General features: G+C 35.5%; 1 protein-coding gene across 1 annotated transcript; it reads left to right on the forward strand.

The window, feature by feature from the left end:
- The first annotated feature begins 14,386 nt into the window (after positions 1-14,386).
- Positions 14,387-17,331, forward strand: LOC132696631 (SOX domain-containing protein dichaete-like). The gene is made up of 3 exons (XM_060661572.1): positions 14,387-14,751; positions 14,816-14,952; positions 16,707-17,331. The coding sequence occupies exons 1-3, from the start codon at positions 14,397-14,399 to the stop codon at positions 16,911-16,913; spliced, it is 699 nt and encodes a 232-aa protein (XP_060517555.1). The 5' UTR covers positions 14,387-14,396; the 3' UTR covers positions 16,914-17,331.
- Positions 17,332-18,047: the final 716 nt, after the last annotated feature.

An 18,047-nucleotide genomic window follows, 5' to 3' on the forward strand; every position in this document is an offset into this window, starting at 1 on the left:
TTATGCGGTCCAATATTGTCAACTCTGGGCGGCCCGTTATTAAAATCTAAGAGTATTCCCACTCGATATAATTAAAGTTGACAATTTCGCCGCTCAATTCTCGCATTATTGCACCTGGCCAACACAAAGCGTCTGACGGATATATTATAAGGGATAGAGAGGGGGCGAGGCAAAAGATAGAAGCTGTTTCCCATTGTCTGCGCATAAAACAATTATTCTGGCGGAAAGCAGTTTCCCTTACAGGGATTGGCCACGGTTCTCGCACAATCATAAACGTTCTCTTTTCCTGGAGAGCTTTATGCGAACGTATAGACGCTCACAAAAGCTCATCTTGTTTGTCTCCTTTGATATTAAACATGGTACGGAATTTAATATTTTTATTCGCGACGTCAACGCGTACTACTACGCTTTTGTCGACAGGCTTTTAGTAGACAAAATTATACTTAATTGAGTACGAAAGAATTGGAGTAACGGCAAAACACATTTTAATTTTAATGCTGCGTCTTTCTCGCATCGAACGTGGTCGGTGCCTAGGTAGAATTTCGAAAAAACAAAAACCACATCTCATCTTCAGCATGAACCTAACATGCAAACATTTCTACTTAAGAGAAATTAGACGACCGTGGGTAACGAAGCTAGCATCTTAAAGGGACACTTTCCGCACGCTTGAGCACGTCATGATGGGGACTAGACTAGAAAAAATTATTTTTTATAACATACAAAATTTTCAAAACAAATTTTCTTTTACGGAGCCTTTGTTGATGTCTGTTGCCAGTTTTGGTTAGTTGTGGTGACTTTCGCAATATTGCCCACAGTAACCTAATCGGTTGGACATTGAACGGCTGCCAGTTTGTATCAAATTTATAATATGTATAAATGTTCAAAGCAAAAATTTTTTATTTATTATTTCCAATTCGACATTACGCTATGCTCGAATATAATTTAACTTTAATACCGTGATTTATAACACCTCTTTCAATTTTTAACGACAATAAAAAATTGTGTAAGCGCATTAATTCTTGCAAATGTTTTTTTAATTCGATTTCCGTTTGTCCAAAGCGCTTATATTTTATATCCTGTATTATAATAAAACGTCGCTATAGTATTCGGCAGTCGTATAATAGAAAATGTACTCACAACACGCCGAACGAGAGTTGTTAAAATTAATTTCACGCTAGATAGTTAAATATAACGGTTTAAAATCATCGAATTATTAGAAAAAAATGAATCTAAACAAAATTGAACAAATCCGCACAACGAGGATACAGTAATCATTCGTCATAAATACTTGGTTTACCTAGTTTTTGGGATTGTGTCAAAATTGTTGCGAAAATTAATGCTGGGACACATGTAACACGTAAGGGAGGCCGTCAAATTTATTCAGTTATTTTTGAGATAAGTGCGAGTAAATCCAGATATTTCAAATGGATAACCTCACATCCAGAACAATGCAATGCAGCACAATATGTGAGAAAATCCAAAGAAGTGTGTTAACGTTACGATTGCTATCTTCAAGTCTCCGTCTTTCCGTCTCCCTTTCTTTCTATCAGAAAAGTTTGTACACAATGGTGAAAATTTAAATAAATAAAATTATAAAGTTTGCTTCCGAGGATCTTCTGCCTTTTTAAAAGCTACAAGGCTTTAATAACATATAATTCTTGACTTTTGTTGGTATTCTTATTTTCGAACTTAGTATTCATATTCTGACTGTGGACAGTCTACTGACTCAATGGGAACATTTTTTTAATTCGCTGCTTACAGTAACTAAAAACCAAAAAACGCGAAAGAATGTTAAAATCAGTTTACTGTAAATCAGTATTTTTATAATATTCACCTTTTTACCAATACGAAATAACTTTTCGAGCAACTAAATATACGGCTAATAATTTTGGCTATAGTAAGTAGAAAAAGAATGAAACAATGTTCTAAAACTATCTACAAACAATCTAGAAACCTTTAAAGGAAAAACTATGTATGTCTGGCTTTCTGGATTACCAAAAAAATGACCTACAAAAAGTGCCAAGTAGTGATAAATTTGAGGTACATGGTATCCAAAAAGGACAGAAGTTAGGACAATATTGATTAAGAAACTGTTTTTTTTAATTATCTTAATTGAGTAACTAAATTGCAGAGTTTTCTATATATCGCCAAGTCAGTTAGTTGGTCATTGGTAAAAGATTCCCGTGTGCAAAAAAAAAGCACCTATATTTCGGTGACCGCCAAGTCTAAAACTGTTATAATATAGCAGCACTGCTGAGTAATCAACTAAGATGAACCACATTTTCAACAAAGCCAGAGGAACGCATTGTTCCCAAGGTGACCGTTATGCCATTCAGCGAGCCGTATCGTCATACGCGACATAATCCAACCATAAGCCTAATACAAAACTAACAACCAACTTATTAGCTACGTGGAAGACTCAATAATGTGATTCTGTAATGGATACACGTCCAATGCATTCAGCGCGGCGCCTACGAAACTCTAAATTGATAATTAGCGAGTGTAGCGGGTGTGAAATAAAGCCGCATTTCTCACACTTTGCCGGACAACATATTGTCGAATATCAAATAACAAGGAGAAGGGGTGGGGTCTAAACGAAAAGCGACACACGTGAGAAATTTGTTTGCATATGCATTGAAAATTAGCGTTTTCACTTAGCTTAGTAATTTTAGTGCATTCTTATGTATTAATCTCGATAGTAAACTTTTATTTCGAATGTTTTTATTTTATTTTTAAAATAGGGAACATTGCTACACACCAAATGCAAAATTTTGTACATAAAAAATATTAAAATTCTAAGCCACGTGAAAATTTTCGTTGAATTTCATTATTAATTCTAAATACTCCAGAAAATTCTAAATGACTCTAGTCCAAAAGTCATTTCTCTTTTTGAGAACTTTATTGGATCTCCCTTTTTTTGTTATTTTATGGTGATTTTATAAATCTACTTAGAAACCAAGCTTCTTATATGTGGGGAATATTGAATGTTTTTTCATTAATGTCTTTGACTTTCTTTTATTTATAATCGCTTTTTTTTTCAGAGAGAAAAAACATTCATCTCTATCAGAATCATCATATAATAATAATATAATATTATTTCGTAATTTTTCATTTAACGTGCATTATCTTTATTTGCCACTTTTTTCCACAGAGGAAAGGTTCAATCTCTATCATTGGAAGCTTTTTGCATTTTTTGTTGACTGACTGGTTATGTTTAGACAATGTCTTTCAAGTATTTATCAGGGGTGCATAAAAATCTTTCTTCCAATTAGAAAATCAAGAAAGCTACCAACATTAATCAAAATCGGAAGTAGTTCTGGTTGTCAATAATTTCGACAATATGCCATCCATTTTTCCATAGCTCCCTACACCATGTACACTAAAATTCTAGGTATTCCCTCACTACACGGTTGTATAGTTTATAATATAAGGCAATTGCAGGTTCTTCGCTTGAATATCTACCCTATACTTCTGATATTAAAAAAGAATTGATCATGCTCTTCGAGATGAGAATCTACTCCATAACTTTCTAGTCCGATACAGGAACAGACTTTGGCTTTATCGTGGTAGAACTATGGTTCCGTGATATACAGCGCTGTATCAAGTAAACTGGGTAGTGGGCATCCAATCACTTTTTGAGTGAAGAATCTGGAGAACTCAGAACTTAAAATATTTTTAAAATATGTTGGTGACCAGAATTATCAGCCAGGAATTATCAGTAGACAGTAGTAGCGTTCACCAAGCTTAGGTGTCAAAAATTGTGACGTAACTCAATAGGAAAGCGTGGACGAAGGATAAAATTTGGGGTATTTGGAGAAAAATGTTAATTCCAAGGAATGTGTACTATCAGTAATTAATACTCAAGTTGAAATCTTCTTTCTTCAAGTGATGCACAAACTAACTGGTGACTGGTAACCGGTTACTTTCCGTGACTAACACGGGATAAGAATATACTAATCGTGTATTTTGTTAATTTTAAAGTAGAGAGAGATTTGCATATGAGGACGAGGAAAAAAGCAACTAAAAATGTTGTGACGGATCTACATAGTTTCTCCTGATACCCAGTTAAACCACCTTATTAATTAAGGTGATAGGTTAGTTAACGAACAACGAACTCTTTGATACAAACTTCCGAATTTAAGTTGATTAAGCAAGGTGTTCGACAGGGGTCAGTGATTTCGCCAATTCTCTTTTCTTTATATGTGTCTGGTATCAATCAAAGGGTAACACATTCTAAGCTTAAACAGTTAGCCTACGATTCTGAACTTCATTAAAAAATCAGAATCCAATCCATTGCAGAAGTTCAACAAAAACTTAACGCAGATATTAAGAACTTGAGCTTGTTTTTAACAAAGCACAACCTAAAACTTAACCCTCAAAAATCTCAAATTATTATAATCAATCAAAACAAGGACGTTCTAGAAAACATTGAACTACGAATCATTGAGCATTTTTTACAAATTTTCTGGATTCCTCCTGCGTCGGTTTTTGCTAAGTCGAAATTGCTGACGTTTCGACAATCATCCTGATGGTTTCTTCAGAGCTTGACGGGATCTGTTCACGGAGCATCTCTTCTCTGTAAACCCTGGTAGGTATTACTTGATCCTGCAATGCAGTTATAAAGGCTTCTGTTTCAAGTAATAAATTTCCCCTTCTTAAGTAGGCCGAAGACCCAATAGTGTCCATCTCCTCACTCTCGATTAGATTATTATTATTGTTATTATTATTATTATTATTATTATTATTATTATTTTTGTTATATCACATCTTCTTTGTTGTTCGCTGGTATTGATCATGCCACTGGGGATATACCATATCCCTAAGGTAGATGATTAAGCAATAATTTTTCTTATAATGTGGGCTGTTCCATATAATTTTACAGATTGAAGTTGGTCCACAGATATATCGAGTTTAGCAAGATGATTAGCTAGCACTGTTGAAACTGCTCCTGTTGCTCCTAGTATCAGTGGAATTATTTCAGTTTTCATTTTCCACATTCTATTAATTTCAATGGATAGGTCGCGATACTTAAGTTGTTTTTCTGCCTCTTTATCTCTGATGTTATAATCACTTGGGATTGCGATATCAATCAGATAACATTTACTACTTTGCACACCCAAGACAATTATATCCGCTGTATTCGCATTAATTCTGCGATCCGTTATAAATTGCTGATTCCAGGAGATTGTTATATTTTCTTTTTGCGTTACCTGGACTGGTTCGTGGTGGTACCACGTTCTGGTTAAATCCATTATATATTTTTTGGAGATTTTGTAATGGACCAATTTAGCAACCCTATCGTGTCTCTCAATGTATTCTCTCTTTGCTAAGACCGGGCATGCCGAGATGATATGGTGAATTTTTTCATCCTGTTCTTTGCATATTTTGCATTTTGATTCAATATTTTACCCAATAACGTTTTTGGAGAAATATTTTTTTATTAATAGCTTGATCTGAGCTATCTGAGTATAGTAGCTTTATAGGCAGCTTCACCTTGTTGCAAGCCTCTGCCGCCATTTTTCCTCGACACATATAGAAGTTCAGTGTTAGATCGTGGGTGATGCATCCCGTAGAGCATAAGAAGCTTGTTGTTTATCGATCTAGGCATTTTATTTTATCGGCCTTCCACTTTATCACTCAAAGCTGTATAAAAGAACGGGGATTGCAAATTGTCCTATGGCTCGTAGCTAATTTCTGGTGTTCAACTGCGTATTTAGTAGCAGTCTCATTCTATCCTTTTTTTAGCCCCTCTTTTATTTTAACATGGTCTAGTCCGTCACCGTCTATATCTATAGGTCTTTTCGCCCTCCAACTGTTCAAATCGCTCACTATTATATTTTCTTTCTTTTTTAGCCTGCCTCTTTTGAATATTGCTTTTGCACACTTTTCTAGCCCAAACTGCATACAATATCTTTACTAAAATTTCGTACTGTAGCTATCTGTTTTTCTACGTCGGTCTCGCTTTTGCCTATTCAGTCATCCATGTAAAGTAAATGATTTAACTTGACATTGCTTAAAGTGTACCTTGTGTTCGTTCTGTTTAATTCGGTAGACAGTGGTATTAGCGATATACAGAACAGGAGAGGTGAGAGCGAATCTCCCCCGAATATCCCTCTCCTGATTTGAATGCCTGGGATTGTTATGTCTGAGTCTCTCGTTCCTAGGAGCACTGTGGTACTCCAGTTCGTCATCATATTTTGGCATGTCTTTATAATACTTTCATGCACTCCTACTAGTTGAAGGATTTTTGAGGGACACTGTCAAACGCCTTTTTATAATCGATCCAGTCCAGTGTTACGTTTGCGTTTTCTGCAGTCCTCAAGAATTTGATTTGATAATATCAGCTGATCTTTGCAGCCCTTAGATCCTTTGTAACATCCTTTTTGTTCTGGTGGCATTATTTTGGCTTGGTACACATATGAATTCTTTGTGCTAGAATCGCTGTAAAGTTTTTGTAGGTCGTTGAAAGAAAGGTTATTGGACGATAATTTTTTACTTCGTGTGTGTCCTTATTTTTTGGTATCAGATGCGTTTTCCCTATTGTGAGCCATTGCGGAAATTCCTTGTTTACCATTAATTTATTATAGTTATTGTCTAGGTACCGTTACGTTGCTGTTAGTGATTTCAACCAGAAATTAGGGATCATACCTGGTCCAGAAGCCTTCCAGTTGGCTGTTGTTTTTATTGTGTCGGTTACTTCCTTTTCTGTTATTAAGTCCTTATGCATTTTGGTCTTATGTTCAATTTTTTTATCCACTCAGGATTTTCATGTTTCCTGTTGTCCCCCCAGATGTCTTTCCAGAATTTTTCAACCTCTTCTTTTCGCAGAAATACTTTTCCTTCAATATATTGTTGAGTTAAATTTCTATAGAATTCCTTACAATTTATTTCGAATTTCCTGTTATCTAAATATTGTCGCTGTCTCTTTACATACCTCCTTAGGCTTTGCGCTTTTGCCGATATCATTTGCTTTAGCTCCTCTTTTTTAGGTTTTAAATCGTTTGGTGTTATAATTTTATAGTGCAGAAGTAGTGGGTTTTTCTTTTGATTGTGTTATAGTCTAACTTTCGTATTCCCGATAATCGAGAAAGGTCCTTGAGTTCTCCTATTTAATTATTATTATTATTATTATTATTATTATTATTATTATTATTAAGCGTCTGGCCGTCTGGATCATTGGCAGGAGTATAGAAATTTAAATTAACACTATAAAAAAGAAGTTCAGTCGACAAAAGCTGCAGCTTATGGACAGTTTGTAAACAACTCTGACAATATTGGTCGGAGCTGCTGGAAACTTATTAACAGTGAGAAAAACCTTAATCGCGGTTATATCAATTGTAGTATTTCTCCCAATGATTTCAACTTATATTTTTCTCAGGTGGCACCGAGCATTACTGTCGAAATAAAAAAAAAATGATCCAATGCTCTATTTGAGAAGGCAATGAAGTCCCACGAGGTCGTTTTTCCTGGATCCGGTTTCTGGTGAATTAGTCTATAACACAATTCTACATTTGAGTAATTCTAATTCTTTAGACGTCTACAACCCAAATTCAAAAATTCTTAAACATACCGCAATTTTTTTAGCTGACCCTATAGCTCAACTAGTTAACCAGATGTTTGAAACTGGGATATTTCCAGAACAGTTAAAAATAAGCAGGGTTGTGCCTCTACACAAGAAGGGAGATACCAAGGTCCTCTCAAATTATAGACTTATTGCAATCATCCCTATAATGGGTAAGATCGTCGAAATAAGCTTAAAAGATCGTTTGCTGAAATATTTTGAAAAACACAAACTCTTGTCCAAAGAACAGTTCGGCTTTAGGGGCGGAAGGTCCACCACGCATGCTTTGCTAAGTCTTGTGGGAAGCCTTGTCGAAGGCTTTGACGCTGGTGAAATAGCGGAGGCCACCTTTTGCGATCTCACGAAGGCTTTTGATTGTGTGGATCATGGAGTGCTGATGCAGAAGCTCGAGTGGTATGGCAGCAGGGGCATGCCTCACAGATTATTGCGCTCTTACCTTTACCTTAGCGGTAGACTTCAGTGTGTCGAAGTGAATGGAAAGTTCAGTAGTTCTAGCTTGCCGGTATCGTTTGGAGGGCTGCAAGGCTCGGTGCTCGGGCCCCTGCTGTTCATAGTTTACATCAACGGATTGCCTTCCCACATACCATGTAAAACTACGCTCTATGCGGATGATACAATTCTTTTATCCCGAGCTAGGAACAAATGTGAACTTAGTATTGATAGCGTGGCCAATAAGACTAGAGCGCGTGGATGGTTCGGGTCGAACTCCTTACAGTTAAACGAAAATAAAACGTACAATCTTATTTTCTCTTGTAGCAAGGTGCACAATTTAAACAATGCTCCGGTTAATGTAATTGGAGTCCGGATCGATCGTACTCTTTCTTGGAAAGATCACATTGAACACCTTTGCCATGAACTGTCAAGTCAATTGTTTCTAATTAGATACTTAAACAAGTCACTCATTCCTATCATGTCAAGACTTGCTTATTTTGGATTGTTCCATTCTCACTTAGCGCACGCTATTCTTTTGTGGGGTGGTTCCGTGCATGCCCGCAAGGCTTTTCTTATGCAAAAAATAGCGATACGTATGATTGCTAATGCAAAACCTCGTGTTCACTGCCGCCCGCTCTTCTCAAAGCTTAATATTTTGACCTTACCATCACTATTTATTGACTATACAGCCACTCGCCTACATGAGCTAAAGAACGATATGCCTAAGCACTGTAGTCGCCACAATCACTACACCAGGGGATCTGAATTAATTGTCCAGGGTCATTCTAGGCTGCGCACATCCGAGTTAAATAAAATTGTACATTAATTACTACAATGTTCTACCAACCGTTGTCAAGGATCTGCCATTCACGAAATTTTGTAAGATAATAAAACAATTTCTATTGGAGAACGCTTTCTATACTGTAGATGAGTACATCCGTGTTGCGTCACGAGTATGTCCATAATAGTAACTGGGAATTTATTTATTTATTTACTTATTTTCTTTTAGCTAATTGTTGTTTCAATGTTTGGTGTTTATCTATATGATAATTATGTTGCTCTCTATTAATGTTATTAGAATGTGTTTGGTATTGTGTTAATTCATTTTCATTCACAGATGTGCCATTTGTTGTTCCTGTAATGTATTTAACGGCCAATGAAATCTAAAGTCCATTATTATTATTATTATTATTATTATTCTAACCCAGTGTTTGGTTCTAGCAATCTATTTTGCTGTAACTTTTGCGAGCCGTTCATGCGAAATTGCTTCGCAAAGACAATTTTGGTTAAAGTCTCGCAACAAAAACAAAATACAGAGCGTCAAAAGCTGTATGCAGCTTACGTATATGTACACAAAATAAAACGAGCCGGTTATAATGCACCCCGACGAAATGCAGATCCGCTTCTCTCTTACCCTCGGGATTCCTTATCACGCCCCAGCAGACACGTGACGCGTCCTCAAACGCTAAACCGTCTCGATAAGCCAATCACAACATTGGCGCCCGTCTGCAGTTGACTCTTTAATTATCGCGGATTTCTTAATTAACCTCGATTTCTAAGCGATTGTTCATGGTCGGCTGACGCGATTTTCTAAGGATATATTGTCATGCCAATTTTCGTATTACGCGCTCATTAATTTTTTTTTGCTCCGCTCCGCGAGACCAAATGCGGAGGCACCTGCCGTGTGAGCTTGTTGAAGAAATCGTCCATTATTAGCTTTTTCCCTAGCCCTAGAATAACGCTGGAATGAATGCTGATTAAGGTATTGTTCACGCTTATCGATTGGGTTTTCGTGTCTCTAATTTTTCGAGTTTAATGAGAGTCTAATTCAGTTTGGCAATCAGATTTAAAAGCTGATGATCGTTCTCAACTTTCCCACAACCAAATTCAGGTTGCAAGCGCTTCAGAAATGAAGGAATGAATGACATATAGCATGTGTCAAATTTGACTTTCAAAAATATTGCAAAAATCATACTCCGTCAGATATTGTTTTCTAAATTTTAAAATCAATGGGCATCGATAATTTGCTTTACGTATTTCAGATTTTATTTTTCAGATTTAGAAATGCATCATAAAATATTTACTTAAAGTTTATATTTAATTAAAAATTAAATCAAAACTTTAAACAACGTTGTGAGATCTTTTCTATTCGGATCGATGTGGAACATTTAAAAAAAATATCTTAGTTATTTAAAATTTTATAAGAAAAGAGGTTTCAGCTATTTTCTATGCACTGATTAATAGGGCCCAAAGTGCCACTTTAAGGCGTAACAATCTTCAGCAATTCGATGACGCTCTGTAAAACACACCTATGGCACTGAAGCAGCAAACCCATGCAAATCCGTCCTTTTTTTTCGGCTCTATTGCAGCTAATCACTGAACAAAACCGGTTAAGAAGGGTGTCACAACAGGTAGCCATAAGAGCTAAATAGCTATCAAAATCAAATTTGTTTGGGACTGCGAGATGTAAGTTGAATTTGGTGACTAAATTCAGTACCGAATGCTTAAAAAAGGCTTTTATGATTCAAATTTTGATATGCTCAAATAGGTGGCAGTAGTTGATAGTACTATACTTTCATATATTTGATGTATTTTAACCTTTTTCAATTTTTTTAATATTTCAATAGGGAAGCTAGTAAGAATGTTTCGAGTGATTGTATGAATGTGAAAGAGAAGTGTGTGTATGTAATCGGTGTAGAACGTCTTTCGACGTTGTCCGACGCCGTGCCTCCACCTGTTTCGATATTCAAAACCGACATCTTGCGGGTGTTTTGCGCTCATCGCTTTTGTTGCGCCCTGTTTTCAATAGATTTTTGCTCTTCCTCTTTTTCGGTGTTCCTTAAGTTGTCATTTCAATATCATGTGCGAGGGTTTCTTCGATGCCCATAATTTCTTTGACTCTGTCGTTTTCGAATCCTGTTCTGTAAATCTCCAACTTTCAGCACCATATTTTACTAATGTTTCATATATATTATATTTTCTTTTGTTTTTGTTATATTTTTAAGACATGCTATTGCTTTGTTGGCTGTAATGATCCTTTTTTCTATTCCCTTGTTCTCTGTTCCTGTTGTATCAAAATGCCAGATATTTGTACTCTTGGCCATGTTTAATGTGCAACGTGTCGTTTAATTGTAGATCACCAGGTTCTCCACCAACGCATAGATATTTAGTTTTTTCTATGTTAAATCATTTCCCCATTTCCCATATTCTTCGATCAGTTTTCGCATCATGTAGTCCATATCTTCTTTATCATTTGATATTACTGCTTGATCGTCTGTAAATTGCAAGGTGTATAAACAAAATTCATGAAGTTCTATCCCCATTCCGTGTATTTTCCTTTTCCATTGCTTTAGGATTGCAGCCACATAGATATTAAACAGTGTTGGAGATATACAGCATCTCTGTCTGCGTCCTTTATTTACGTAGAATTCCTTAGTGATATATTTCCCTAACTTCAGTGCAGGAATAAGTGTGTGATTGATTTTTGTGTCCTTTAGAATTTTCCAAAATCTTGTTGTTGGTATTGTATCGTAAGCTTTTAAAAGATCAACAAATATTGCGGTTTTTGTTGGTGGCCATTTTCTTCTCTGATTTTTGTGTCCTTTAGAATTTTCCAAAATCTTGTTGTTGCTATTGTATCGTAAGCTTTTTGAAAATTAACAAATGTTGTGTGTGTATCTCTGTTTGTGGCCACTTTCTTCTCATTGATTTGCTTGAGGCAGAATAAGTTGTAGTTATAAGACCTTCCAGAACGGAACCCACTTTGTTCTTCTTCTTTTTGTTCATTAATTTCTGACTGTATGAAGTCCGGTAATAGTCTTCCATATAACCGACTCATCGTCACTGACAGGGCGCTGTAGTTCTCACAATGCTTCTTATTGCGTTTTTGGAAAATTGGGGTGATATAAGCTGTTTTCCATGCTTCTGGAACTGGATTTCCGTTAATGCACAAGTTTCAAATATAAGTTAGCACAGTATTTTTGAGCAGGTTATTTGACCATTTCAATATTTATTTCAACTTCATCATCATTTAGGAATTCCTGTCTATTTTGTGCCAGTAATCCTTTGTAGTAATCAATTCATTTGGTTTCGAGGAGTTGTATATGCTTATTTTTCTTATGTTAGTTCATCCTTCTCCTTTTGTATCAATTTCCTCGCATTTCTCTTTGCTTCCCTCTAATGTGCTAAATCTTCCTCTTTTTTTGTACTCAACCACTTCAAATCGGACGCCTTTTTCTCATTTACTAATTATTCTATTTCCTGGTTCTATCTATTATGTGGTAATAAACTTAGACTTAGTAATTCTTATACAACTTTCCGTCGAATCTTTTTGGTTCTTACTTTTCGTTTAGTAAGCTACTAAGATTATATTTTTCATGTGATACTTCTTCCAAGTTTGTATTAGTTTTTTGCTGAATGGTTGTTTGTTTCTGATATTTTGAAGGGAAGAACACTAGAGCCCTAACTAGAAAGTGATCAGAACAATCACAAAAAGCTCCTCTTAAGACTCTGACATCAGGAAGCCAGTTTTCTGTCTGATAATGGAATAGTCAATAATAGAATTTCAATTCCGAGTTGGTTGTACCCTGGTGTAATGGTGAATATCTTTATGATTGCTTCTACAAACACTTGGTAATTTTTAATTCATTAGCTTCCGACACTTCTGTAAGTCTTCAACCATCATCATTAATTTGTCGTTCTCCAAATGGGCCTACAATTCTATTATTATTATAATTTTTTCGATCACTTCATTAAGGATTTCAAAAAATGTGTCTTTTTTGGCTGCTGGTTCAACATCTGATATGGCATACACTGCTAACACCGTAATATCATGATGGTGAAATTTAACATTTACTGTTAGCATATTTTCATTTATTATGTCCCAGTCCGTTATTTTATTTTGAAATTATGCTTTAATAGTTATTGATACTCCTCGTTTGGCTCTTTCTTCCTTAGGTACCCCGCTATATAAAAGAATATATTTGCCAATTTGTTCCATTTCACTACATTTCCTTTTAGTCTCTGTCAGGGCTACCACAGGGTAGGGAGCTTGCCTACGGCTGCAACTCTCCTCTTTTATCCGGGCTTGGGACCGGGAGCATAATCCCTAGGCTACTCGGTTCACCCAAAGGTCATGTCGGAAAGCGAAGTAAAGAGGAAAAAGAATCGTAATAAAACAATTGCGATCTACAACGCCAGCCAAACGCAAAAAAACAATGCTATGCAGCAAAAATAACATCCAAATTAGTTTTAGATTGTTATATGGCATTAAATGAGATAGCGAATCAGAATAAAGGACTCTGACGAAGACGATTTAGGAAACGAAAACGTCGAGCAGAACACTTTTGGGGTAGATAAACCCATCGCAGAATTACCTGTCAAATGGATCGAAAGAGAACCCCGTATGGTAATGGTAATAGTAGGGAGAAAACTGAATCCAGATTCTCCCATTAAGAGGAGGAAACGGCCTCGCAAGTATTAAGGCAGTGCGTTTTCATCTGCTTTCTCCCAAGCTAGAGGACATAAGCTATACCAAGGTGCCACTATCGAAGATGAGGAGTATTATCAATAGATTCAGCTCTAAAGCTATGGAGAGAGTCTGTCTCAATCTGTGTTGCCATACTGTTTAGCCCACCTTATTTTATTTATTAGAGTTTGAGTTGTTTTTCCTTGAAGTTTAACAAGAAAACAAACTGGTAGGGGACGGACATGTAAAGACAAATAGAAAAAAAAATATGCATTTTTTGTAATACTTTATTTGGTTTTTTAAACGACATTATGTGCCACAAGAAGTGTCTCTGTGATCCCTGAACCGTTATTTTGTTTTAATCGTTTGACAATTGGTTTGAATAACTGTTATCATGGGTGTTATCACAGTATAAGCTACGGTCATTAACCGCAGGTAGTAACGAAGCACGGATGTTTTCTATTTTTGGTATTGAAAAAAAAAAATGAATAAAATCAAAATGAAAGATTTTTTTCGGCCAGTATTTAGCAAAAATCCTTAGGTATCAACGAAATCAATATAGCTATTAAAAATTGATTACTCGATATAGGTTCAGTTTGCTTGAAAACTCGTAGACGCAGTAAACATATTACATGGATAAGTATAGTTGAAAACAATGCTCCCTTTTATTTTACAACGACTGACAATTCGCAGGATATAATGGCACGGGTAGGGCGAAAACGTTTTATTCCGCCAAATAATGGAACATTTATTCCCGTAATTATTTTAATTTCGGACAATCGGTTTTTCCTCCAGCTAAAGCGACAATGCGTTTATTGTAGATAAATAACAATACCGTGTTTACACAGCTCTGAATACAATCGGTTATCTTTTGTGAGCGTCCAGTATGTGCTGAAACTTGTCACGATCGGCACCATGTCCATCACTGACCATCACGTAGCTCGTATAAAAAGACCCATGAATGCGTTTATGGTTTGGTCGCGTATACGCAGAAAACGCATTTCGAACGATTATCCGAAACTCCACAATTCGGAAATTTCCAAACTTCTTGGCGCCGAATGGAAATTACTGACAGAAATTGAAAAAATGCCGTTCATTGATGAAGCAAAGAGATTGAGGCATCAGCACATGGTAGATCATCCGGATTATAAATACAGACCAAGGAGGCGCTCGAAGCAGGTTAAAGATGTTGGTGAAATCGGAAATAAAAGCGCAGGACTGTGCGATCAGTTGCAGATTGCAATCAACAGGACGTTTTATGGACACAGTGGTAAGAAATTAATTTTAGACGCCGTAGTCTTCGTTTCTGATTGAACTATCGCAATACTTGTTAGAACCTGTACCCGTGATCACCATACCGAACGTCCAATCGGAGTCGACATTGATGAACTGCGCGATTCCTGTTGGCTATAATCAGCATATTCTGCATGCCGACTCGATGACTTCCTTAAATTCAGTCCACTCTTCGCAAGTAAGTCCATTTACATACCTTATTTCCTACATTCTATGGTACATCGATAAACCGTTTTCATGATGGCGGAGATTATTTTGAAACTATATCACCAAATATATCCTTATCCGTCTCACGGTCTTGGATATAAAAGTTCTTTTTATATTTCTGCTGAATAGTGGACTTATCAATAACACTTATGATTTTTTAAATGTCAACCCCACAATTATGTATTTTATATAAAAAAACCACAAGTGCGAAGCCAAATAATATTATATTACACATCAATGAACAACTTTTTAGTCACAAGTTTGTTTTCGCAAGTCTTTCAAAGTGTTGCACATGATAGTTTTCCTTCGGGCATTAGTGTCAAGGTACATTTTTTCAAAAAAGGAATACATTCTCTGAGTAATGTAAAATAAGCTGGTTGATATGTATTATTTTGGATTTTCTTGACCATATATTTGGAGATTTGCGATTTAGTTTACACTTATTTTAGTGATAATTAAAGAAAATCAAATGTCAACAATTAATTTGTTGTTGTTAATTCATGAATAAAGATTTTATGATACCGTTATGAAGAATAGCAAATATTAAACATTTTAAAATAATTTCAATTCCAAGAACCGGTTTTGGTTTTATTCAATACAAATTTGTTATTTATAAATTCATAATACTTTTATTTGGTTTCGTTTTGTATTATTTCGGTAAAATTTATATTTTGAATATAAAAGAATACTTCATAAAAAATCGTCAAATATTCACTAAATATTTAATAAACGCCATTATAGTCATGAGTTTGATTTGATGGAGCGGATTTGATAATCGAGTGGCTGAAGAAGTATATCAACGTATTTTTATGTGGCTGGCGAAACCCATCTCTTAAAGTGATATTTTTGCACTCTGTGTATAATTGAGTATTTTAGAGTAGGGAGTAAACAGTATATTACGCAACAAGTGCGATAAACGCCATTTGACTCACAAGTTAAAGAGTTTACCGAACGTATTTCATACTATACTTTTTCTACGACCGTTAGTTTTTGGGTACATTTTCGCAAAACTGCACTAATACATTCACTGACATGACCGTCAGAATTGACAAACGTCACACTTCAAGGCGTGCTCCCAAACCCGTGCGGTAAAATCCCGGAAAAGTCCGAAGTGGCTCGGATCCGTGGGAAACGAAACTGAAGTGCTAAAGTAACGCTTCCCGCATGCTAGATCGGTGTGTAATTAGGCATTTTACAGATGGGAGTAGAAAAAAACAGTTTTATGTCGAAAACACTGCGACATAAAGTGTGATATAGGCTCTAAATAATCCCCGCTATCATCCAGTGAAAACTTCTTTTCCTTCCTTTCCAAGTAAGTAATACCTACGTTTCCTGGTATGGCGTGTAATTATCAAAAATCTGAGGTGACTAAATTAGTTTAATTTATACTGTTAAAAAAACGTATTAATGAAAGCAGAAGGAGACAACATAAATTTACAAAAGATTTCATCTTATCATTTATCTTAATATTAAATTTTGATAAGTCTGTTTACCGAGCGTTGACGCAAAAAGTGGCAGTTAAGTAATTATTCAAATATTTTAAATTTGAAAAAGAACTCTATTTTAGACCACTTTTCTCTATACTAAACCATTATTCCCGTAGAAACTGTTACTTAAGATTTCGTGAAACGTGAAAAAGAATAAAAAAATGAAGGTGACGTAGATCGCAAATTAAATCGATTGAAAAATTCGTGCGAAGCGTTGCTTCTAAAAATTTACTTTCAGGAATTCGACGAACGACTGTCGCACCCCTACCACGAAGACAATGGCATCGCCCATCCAGATTACTGTCAACCTTTGCCCCCTCTGCCACCATGCCACTCGTTACCAGGCAGTTTACACCACAGGGCGTTATTAAGGGCTGCCTCCCTCTATGCTTATCACGATTTGGCTTCGAATAATACATTACCCGTGTATTTTCCACAGATTTAACTTTTATTAGTTCGACGATCAGTAAACCGGAAAACTAATGACTAATCTGTTTAAGCAATTAAAATTAATGTTTTGAAACGTCCTAAATTTTTAACAGATCTTATTAATTAACTACTACTGGTGAACCGTTTCTTTATTTTGCTGCTGAATCGTTAACTCAATTTAAGTCAGATTAAAGCAAAACTCGGGTAGGGACAGTGTATGTAAAGTGCAGCGTATTTCAAAAACATGCACCAACATTTGAACATTTGTTATATTAAAAATAAAAAAGTTCCTATAGACGTCAGTCCAAAAAATCTTAATTTCCAAAATACTGAATGCTACATATTTACAAAAAGGCACAGTATTATAAATATTTTTTCCTGATTTTGTTGAAATTTAGCAACATCATTCAAAGGATAGATAATAGTAAAGCTAATAAAAGTACACATTTTCTAAGTTGTTTTCCTATTTTGCCTCGTTTTCTAGCGAAAAAATAAAAAACATGAAAATTGACAAAACTTTTTATACTGAATCCACATATTTCTAGAAAACAAATACTAAAGAAATTGTTGAAAATGACTAGCACCAGCTTCATTATAGAAGCCGTTTTTCTTTTATATATTTAGCACACCTCTTGCAAACTGAATTTCCGAACCTACGTTATTATGAACCTTTATCATTTCTTGGGTAACGAGTCTGCAGCGTAGCATTGGCACAGATTTATTGAAGTACACTCTTACACCTGCCAATCTTTTTAGGTAGGACAAATAAAATAACAAATCAAAACAGAACCTAAAAAGGAATTTTAATTTTCAGTATACCTAACAAACAATATTTTGATGTTCTTAGAAAAAGTAAAACCCACTAAAATGTAGACTGTGTAGACCCGTAGGGGATACGAAAAAATTGTTTCATACAAAAGTTTCTTGGACCCTCCTGAAGAATTAGAATATTATAATTTTTTGATACAGAGTGTCCCAAAAGTGTCCCCCCAGATATCAACTTTGTTATTTTAAATCGACAATTTTTTAATCCATAGGTTAAAATAAAGGTCATTTTCTTAAGAAATTCATGTTCGAATTTTGTTTTGTTTAGGCGGAAATTGGGGTTATGTGTTATATTTCATATTTTGATTGCCTCATATAAAATTGT

Source organism: Cylas formicarius, unplaced genomic scaffold (genome assembly GCF_029955315.1).
Source record: "Cylas formicarius isolate icCylForm1 unplaced genomic scaffold, icCylForm1.1 PGA_scaffold_1__22_contigs__length_36826433, whole genome shotgun sequence".
In the NCBI taxonomy this organism is placed as follows: domain Eukaryota; kingdom Metazoa; phylum Arthropoda; class Insecta; order Coleoptera; family Brentidae; genus Cylas; species Cylas formicarius.

Excerpts from the sequence above, each read along its gene's own strand:
- LOC132696631 (XM_060661572.1), top strand. The coding sequence starts at position 14,397 with ATGTCCATCACTGACCATCACGTAGCTCGTATAAAAAGACCCATGAAT. Across the intron at positions 14,752-14,815 it reads GACGTTTTATGGACACAGTG|AACCTGTACCCGTGATCACC; the intron begins GTAAGAAATTAA and ends AATACTTGTTAG. Across the intron at positions 14,953-16,706 it reads ATTCAGTCCACTCTTCGCAA|GAATTCGACGAACGACTGTC; the intron begins GTAAGTCCATTT and ends ATTTACTTTCAG.